Below are 9,378 nucleotides of genomic sequence, written 5' to 3'. Positions count from 1 at the left end.
GTTCCTCCAAATTGATTTCAAAAAGAAGAGTTTTCAAGTGAGTTTTATTTTATTACGAATTTGACTCTCTACATTTCTTTGATTATGATTTCTTTTGATAATTATCAGTAGATTGTGATATACTGTAATCCTATTATGCTAGTTCTTGATTAATTATCATAGGTTGTGAAGTAGATCATGAATTTTATCTAAGTCTCTAACCCTAGGCTATGAACTAGTGATGAATTGTTGTACAGTGATTCAATTGACTTCATTATTGTATTAATTACTGTAGTGTGATGATACTACACCAATTTTTTGTTGAATTGGTTGGTTGATGGTAAAACCTTGATGATGGCTTGTGAAGGAGATCGGGGTAAGTCTTGTGATCTCAATTCTTTACTTCAATTATGATTACTTGTGATTAAGTGATGAAGTTATATTGAAGTATACCATATGTCAAGATTGATAGGGTTGGTATGATGTTGATTTGGAATGTCTTGAGTTATGGTTTGTGAGATGTTGGCAAATATGTAAATGTTATAAGGATGGTGATAACTTACCAATGTGTCTTATCATGATGTGATTATGTATTGTACTAACCTCACATGTATGAATTATAATGCAAGAAAAATACTCATGCAATTCTTATTGATATATGATGATGATCATATGAGGGAAAGACTATATGACCTAAACTAAGTTATGATGTTTAATAAAGACTCAAACACATTTCAAAGGGGACTGTAGCATAGCACCGAGTGAACTAGAGTGAGGAGTGTCGCTTCCCACATAGGGAAGGAATGATCACTAATGCACTCATGAGATTGGAGATTATAATGCATGTAACATAAAGAGGGTCCCAACTACATCTCCTAGTTCTTGAACTATGTTTCCCCCATAGGTATAATAGCTAGTGGATCCACATAGATGTTATGTTCATCTTTTGGTACTACCTTGGCAAGTAGTCCGCCTTTTTTCATGTAGGATTCCATGACACCAGACACATTAGCTCAGGTGGTCTATGTCGGTGAGGCAAGATGTTCACAAAAGGTAAAATGAAGTAATGAAGTGAACTCTAACTAGGATTACCTAAGGGGTTTGGCTTAGTTTATGAACATGTGTTTGGTCTCTATTGCTAAAGTATGATAATGCTTACTCTTAATGATGTAGTATGTGAAGTTGGACATTGTTTATGGTTCTTGTTAGGTTTACTTGATTGAGTAAGATTATGGTGTTTTCCTTAGTAATTGCACTAGTGGACTTAATAAAGGTTCATGATTAATGGTCTTGCTTTGGTTATGATGTTATGAACTCTTATACATGTTTGCTGATACTATAACTTGATGATAGAGTTGTCTTGATTATGTGCTCAATTAAGTTGATATGCATGTTGACTTGAATAGACTTAATATTGTTGGTTTTGTGATATACATGGTCTTGACTTAATGAATATGTTTTATTGACTTGTATTAGTTCTTAAATGTGCATAAGTCTTTTCAAAGTAAATTAGCATGCTTTAAATGAAATGTCCCTTTTTAGCATGCTTTCAATGTGGTGTGTGCATATGGTCCTATACTTGGTACAAGTGATGTGCTAAACCCATTTCTCCCTTTTTCCCCAAGAGGTTCCGATCATTGAAAGGTTCGTGACTACTGAAGGAAGATTTGGATTCTCATTTTCCAAGTTGGGTATTTCCTCACCACTTCGAGGACAATGCCACTTTCTACCTTTCGGATGTTGATTAGTCTTAAAGACACTATGTTCATTTCCTTTCATTTGAGTACTATGATTGTATATCCTATATGTGGCTTTTTTTGTATTGATGTACGGGCTACGCCCAATTGTTATACTCTTGTTTAGATGGTTATGAGATGTAACATAAAATTATAAGACTATGTAATCTTCTTATACGAAGGGTCTATGTATTCTCGATATGAATATATTATGTGTATGCGAGAGGTCTATGCAAACATCATTATAGATATAGAAGAAAAGTTTTAAATTTTCAACATTTTTAACTTATGAATGTTATGATGAATACTAAGAGTCTAGTCTTAGTCCTCCCCATGGATGATGACGCCAGTTACGTCTAGAGGGTACTTCCCCGATGTGACAGTTGATTCATTCGGCGATCCCGACTAACTGTGGCGAGTTATCTGCTGCAGCACAACATTCTGAAAAACTATAAAATACTCATTAGTAGTTTTAACTTTGTATCATGTTTTTATCATAAGATAGAATTTTTAGCTTTTATTTTTGAGTTCTAAGTTTGTATAGTGTTTTAAAGAATTTGAAGATTTAAAGGGTTTCATCTCAAAGAATTTGGGCTTAGGTCTCTTAGATTCTTCACTTTTTGCTTGTAACAATACTTAAATCTTCATACCCATTTGAATGCAAACTCATTTTGGTATAAATTTATATCTCTTTTACATGTCTAGCCAAAACACCAATTATTGGGGTTATATTTTTATGACATGGGTTAGATTATTTGTTGAGTCTTACTTGTTGATGGTTTATTTGTTGTATAAATGTGATTCCTCTTAATATTTGTGTATGAAATTAATGGGGTTGTAGTTTCAAATACAACTTCACCTCTTTGTTTTCAGCATGCTCGAGAGAGAGGTCGTAAAATCAAGACTACTAAGTTGATGGTTGGTGGGATTTACTCGACATGAGGTTTAGCTAGAGAAGTAAACCATTTTCCTTTTCTCGCACACTCGGCTCGAGAGAGTGAGTAGGCAAAGGCGGAGGCTGCTCTTCATGCAGCAAGTGGGTGTGTGAGAGGAACATATTTGATTCAGGGTAAGTTGCTCTAGAGAGAACTTATCCCCGTTATAGTCTAGCCTAGACACAAATGTTTAGGGAGTTTATAGTTAAAAACATGTACCCAATAGTTTAGTCTATCTTCTATTCCTATCACATCCCAAGAATCTTGTTTCCCATATTAATACTCTTTTATAATTTTTTATATTGTTACTTACCTACGATAAAAACCCCATTGATATTTGATGTTTGTGTCACTCCTTTAGATTTAATATGTTTTGTTAATGTCATTAGCTATGACTAGTTAGAACTTAATTTTATTTTTTTATTAATTCTCATAACCACTCCTTGTGGAAACGGACCCTACCCTTGGTTGGGTTATTATACTATTGCGCGATTGTAAGACACTTGCATTGGAAGTTGTGTAGTTGATCATGCATATATAATACAAAAACATCAAAATAGCAAATATCAAAATGGCACCGCTACCGGGGAGTGTTGTCACGTGAAAATTTTTAGTTGAATAAGATTTCTGTTCTTCTTAGTTGTAGTTTAATCACTTAATTTTTTAGTTGTACTTTGTTTGCTTGTGTGATTATATAAGAAAGCATGAGTGTTAACGGTAGCAACAGTAGCCACGTACGCTGTCACACCCCTTTTTCGCGCAGCGGCGTAAGGGTTTTTCCAATTTAAGTGACGTTATTAATTAGGGGATTATTTTAATTTTTTCAGAGTCGCCACTTGGAATTGAGTTACGGTGTTCCAAGTCACCTTTTTTGTTTAATCCCTAATCAAAAGGAAATGACTCTTTGTTTGGTCTGCGAAGCAGTTCGGGTAAGGAATTCTGTTGATCAAGGGGAAGGTATTAGGCATCCCTCGAGTCCCATGATTCTAACACGGCCGCTTTATGGACTTTTATGACTTAGCTAATTTTTTGAATATTATATTGTTAAAACAAATGTATTTACCCCCCAATCTTTTATTTATCCAATATATTTAAAACTATCCAATTTTATAAGCATGTCAAGTTTTTATACATTATTATTTTTTTTTATTCCTTCAACATTTTGCTTGTTTCTTAATTTCTCTTGTTTTTTTATTTATTTTTGTTTATTGTATTTTTTTGGCTTTGCTGATTTATTTATTTTTTTGGCAGATTTTCTTTTTCACGTTTTTGGTTTCTTTTTTTTTTCTCTTTGCACATCCTCTTTTGTTTTTACTTTTTAATAATTTTGTTACCCCTTTTTTTTTTACATTCATTATATTAATATTTATTTCTTTCATCTTTATTTTATTAATTATATTTTTTGCTCGCATTCCCCCCCCCCCTTCACCCCCCTTTTTTTTAATCTCAATTTTCTTGCACGTTTTTTAAACCTTTTGCCTAAAAAAAAACAAATCTTTTATTTTACATTTCCTACTTATATTTCTTATTCTGTTCTACTTTTTCTTTCATTCACACTTTGTTTCCTTTTTTTTAATTTTGTTGTGGTGTTGTTTTTTTTTATTTGTAGATGCATTTTTAACCATTTTTCCTTACGTTTTGTTGATCTCTTTTCTTATTTCTCTTTTTCCTCTTTCAAGTGTATTTTCTGTCACTTTCTGTTTGTTTATTTATTGTTCTTTTATTTATTTTTTTTAATTTTTTTTTCTTAAACCCAATAACAAAAAAAAATTAGATGAAATTACTAATTATGCAAAATACACATAAGATTCATGAATAGGAATTGCCAGCAGATAACCCGTTTTATATATTTTGAAGTTATGCAAAGAGATTAATCACGTTTACTTGTCAATCGAATCAGTCATCAAAAAAGGAATTAAAGTAAAACTTAAACAAAATAAAGTTCATGACTATCTACGTATTGCATACATAAAAATGTAAATAAATAAAATCGAACCTTTGTACATGTGAAACATAATCATATAGTCCACCGTTGTTACATTATAGTTAATGAGAATAAAACTCGTGATTAATATAGTTATTATGTCAAAAAAAATATTGATAAGTTTTAATGAACAACTTTAATATACAAAATTCAATTCTTACTTAATAATAACATACATTATACAACATAAGGTATAAATAAATGTTACCTCTGACGAAAACTGGTTCACGAGAAAAAAAAAACAAAACCAGCAATTAGGAGTAACGAACATGGAACCGCAAGAATGGACCTCAAGATTTCTATCACAATAAATAAAAATATGATGTATATTGTTTTGTCTTTCTTCAAAAATCCCCCTCTCTATTGTGATTTTTTTTCTTCTTCCCTTTTTCTTCTTTTTTTTCCTGTTTTTCGCTCTTCTGCTTTTCTTTTTCTGATCTTTTCCCTTTTCTATATGTTTTGTGTCTAGTGTAGTGTGTACGTGTGGTATGAGTGGGGAGTGGGGAGTGGGATCGTGGGTTTGTGTGTTTCTTTTTTTTTTTAATATTAAATATATATATATAATGATAATTATATAATTGTTAATTGCTTTGAGTAAAAAAATAAATTAAAGCTAAATGGGTAATTAAAACAAAAAAACATAATTAAGAAATATTAGTTTATTTAAATAATATATGTATATATATATATATATATATCCTTTTTTTTAACAATCAAAATAAACTTATCTAATAAAAATTATATTTATGTTGTTTTTTCTTATATCTTTTAAATAAACTTAATGAAAATAATAAAAAAAAAAGTCAAAATATATTTAATTTAGATTGATAAAATTATTTATGCTCTAAAATTGGTGTTAAACTTAAATTCGGTCAAAATTACGTGTCTACAGTTTGCCCCTCTTTGACTGGAAACACGAAGAGTTTTTAGACAAAGAAGTAGACAAAGTGACAAGTTTTGACCGAACCCTTATTTGAAAGACCAAAATTTATGCGACCGAGTCCTTCTTTTGGACAGCCTACATAGCCCAGGTTATAAGGGAATCAGGTCACGTGTAGCTCAAGGAGATGAGGTGATGAGTTGGAGTTAAGTGAGGTTCCATCGAGGCTCTAGATCGCGACTCTTAAAAAAAATATAAAATTGAAAGCTAATAGTGAAAAGAAAAACAAATGTACAAACTTCTATCCATGCAGCTTTTCTTGAATCTTGACTTTAAGATATCACCTTGATTTTTGGTGAATATCTTAGCTTTGAATTGGAATAAAGGTTGAACTTGCCACTTAGGCAGAACTTTTGACATTCTTCAAAAACGACAATTTGAAAAGTGCTCTTGAATTGCGGCGTGTTTTCTTGATCAAAAGTTGACTAGTAAAAGATGTGAGGAAGTCAGGCTACTACATGCATTGAAGGAGCTAATTCTAACCATCATGAAATTGATTATTCTAAAAAAGTTGAAACTTTGTTCTTGAATTTCAAATCCATTTCTCGCTTGAGGAAACCTGAAAACCACCACAAACAAAAATAAACAAAAATTTTGCCCCAGTTTTCACTGGAAATATTTTTGTGAGTTATTAGCAAATATGAATATAAAACATAAACTCTGACTAGGAAGTGTTTATTTTAGGAGAAAATAAAACTAAAAATCTGGACTAGGAAGTGTTTATCGTATGAGAAAGTAACCTAATCCCATTATCCAGGGGGGTCCTGCTAGTCCCATTACCCAGGAGGGTCCTGCTAGTCCCATTATCCAGGAGGTTCCTGCTAGTCCCATTATCCAGGAGGGTCCTGCTAATCCCATTATCCAGGGGGGGCCTGCTAGTCCCATTATCTAGGGGGGGTCCTGCTAATCCCATTATCCAGGGGGGTCCTGCTAGTCCCATTATCCAGGAGGGTCCTGCTAATCCCATTATCCAGGAGGGTCCTGCTAGTCCCATTATCCAAGAGGATCCTGCTAGTCCCATTATCCAGGAGGGTCCTGCTAATCCCATTATCCAGGGGGGTCCTGTTAATCCCATTATCCAGGGGGTCCTGCTAGTCCCATTAACCAGGGGGGTCCTGCTAATCCCATTATCCAGGAGGGTCCTGCTAGTCCCATTATCCAGGAGGGTCCTGCTAATCCCATTATCCAGGAGGGTCCTGCTAGTTTCATTAAACAGGAGGGTCCTGCTAGTCCCATTATCCAGGAGGGTCCTGCTAATCCCATTATCCAGGAGGGTCCTGCTAGTTTCATTAAACAGGAGGGTCCTGCTAGTAAAATTTTCAACAAACTAATAATACCAACGAAACATTGTGAATGTTATCTTCATTATTTGGAAGTTCCTTCAAGGAGAAATAATAATAATAATAATAATAAATAAAATAAATATTCCAACATTCAAGTAATTGCTATTTTGATATATATTAGCCAACTTTCATATAATATTCTACAAGTCTTTATTGTAGGGTTTCCGTTTCGCTCTCTGTAGACTAGGTTGAACATCTAGGTTCCTCAAATCTTCAATCTTGAAACGACTTGTGTCCCTGCTTCAACAAAGAAAATTCGTGAGTTTGAAAAGGTGGTGGTTGGTTTGTGGTTCCATCTTTCGACAAGGGTGGCTCAAACACTTGTGACACTCAGGTTGTTTCCAACGGTCAATACTTCTTATTGATTGATTGTACTATCATCAAAATTTGCTTATTTTGGGACCTAAATCCAATGTCTTTATCTCACAATACTCATTGTTTAGCCTTCATAGAATTAGAGAATTTTCGAATGCAACACTTGAAGACAGATTGTAACTCAGTAGCCTGATGCTTTGCCTAGTACCGTTTAGAGACTTGGTAGCGAGTCTTGAAATTCCTTCCTAGTTTTTTTTTTTTTTGACAAAGACTCGACTCAAATACATACCAAAAAAGTGATGAAAAAAAGTATAAGAAAATTACGAACTATATGGAAATAAAAAAAAAGATTCGATGAAGACACCTTTTTTTTTGTAAGAATAAGAAGGAAAAACTTATCTGAGTGTGGAAGCCGAGTCTACTGATCATGCCATGCAATTTGAATTGATTTCCAGACTTGGCTATCCAATCTATTCATCAACCATTATTGATCATTCAATCTTGATGTGGAATCCCGACACTTAATGAAGCCATAAATAATTTGAACCCTTATACACTTTGTGATATTCACGAAGGTCTTTGCCGCTAAAACTCAATCATGTTAATTGCTCCAGCTCACGTCTGCCTTATGGTGCATGTCAGAACTTTCACCAATAAGACTCTCTTATATTCAACTCCTTTTCGCCTTACGGTGCCCACTTAGGGTTTTCACCACCAATAAGACTCTCTTATATTCAACTCCTTTTCGCCTTACGGTGCCCACTTAGGGTTTTCACCACCAATAAGACTCTCTTATATTCAACTCCTTTTCGCCTTACGGCGCCCACTTAAGGTTTTCACCAATAAGACTCTCTCATTTTTATTTCTTTATATTCACATTTGTCTTATGGTGCCCATTCAGGATTTTTACCTACCCTTAACCAACTTACTCTCGACATATCAAGGGTTGATGCAAAGACTTTTTTTTTTATTTTGAGGTTTGAGATGAGAGACCAAATGAATAAACAAACGACTTTTGCCCCAGTATACTACAATATGAATTTTTGGATTTATATCTGGTTGAACCGGACCCAACATTAGGGCTGCCTATGTATCTTTCCGAAACAAGAATCAGGTCAAACGTAGTTCAGGCAATTTGTTTTTTTTTTTTTTGAAAAGTCAAGGAAACAGCATAACCAAGAGATCCCATTGAATCAACCCTTGAAATGTCAAGCCCAAACATAAGGGTTTCTAATGTCGAAACTCAATCATATGTAATATCTTTTCACAGCATCACCATTGACGACTGTTTCTGTCACTTTGCCTTCTATATCTGCTAAGTAAAGAGCACCATTGGGTAATACCCTTTTAACAACGAATGGTCCTCTCCAATTTGGAGAAAATTTGACTTTGGTTTCAGCATGATGTGGCAAAATGTGTCTCAACACCAATTGACCCTCTTCAAAATGTCTGGGACGCACCTTTTTGTTGTATGCCCGTGCCATTCTTTTCTGATATAATTGTCCATGACATACTGATGTCAGACGCTTCTAATCAATCAAACTTAATTTCTCTAACCGAGTTTTGATTCATTCGTCATCATCAATTTCAGCCTCCACAATGATTCGTAAAGATGGGATCTCAATCTCTGCAGGTATAACTGCCTCAGTCCCGTAAACCAGTGAATATGGGGTAGCGCCCACTAACGTACGGACTGTAGTGCGATAACCCAACAAAGCAAAAGGCAACTTTTCATGCCATTGTCGAGAACTTTCCACAATCTTACGAAGTATCTTTTTTATATTTTTGTTAGCAGCTTCTACAGCCCCGTTTGCCTTTGGGCGATACGAAGTCGAATTTCGATGTTCAATCTTAAATTGGTAGCATACCTCTTGCATTAAGTGGCTGTTGAGATTTGCGGCGTTATCAGTTATAATCACCTTTGGAATACCAAACCGACAGATGATGTTGAAATGGATGAAATCCACCACGACCTTCTTCGTCACTGACTTGAAAGTTACTGCTTCGACCCACTTTGTAAAATAATCAATAGCCACCAAGATGAACCTTGTGACCATTCGATTCTTTTGGTTCTATTGGTCCAATCACATCCATTCCCCATGCCACGAAAGGCCATGGAGCAGACATTGCATGCAACTCAGAAGGG

General features: G+C 34.3%; 1 protein-coding gene across 1 annotated transcript in view; it reads right to left on the bottom strand.

The window, feature by feature from the left end:
* Positions 1–8,800: 8,800 nt before the first annotated feature.
* Positions 8,801–9,378, bottom strand: part of LOC107009837 — a 6,215-nt gene continuing 5,637 nt past the window's right edge. The window contains exon 5 of the mRNA XM_015209165.1: positions 8,801–9,244. Within this exon, the coding sequence (XP_015064651.1) occupies positions 8,801–9,244 (444 nt within the window). The remainder of the gene's footprint in view (positions 9,245–9,378) is intronic.

This window comes from Solanum pennellii, chromosome 2, assembly GCF_001406875.1.
Source record: "Solanum pennellii chromosome 2, SPENNV200".
Lineage (NCBI taxonomy): Eukaryota > Viridiplantae > Streptophyta > Magnoliopsida > Solanales > Solanaceae > Solanum > Solanum pennellii.
This window is presented reverse-complemented; position numbering and strand designations above follow the sequence as displayed.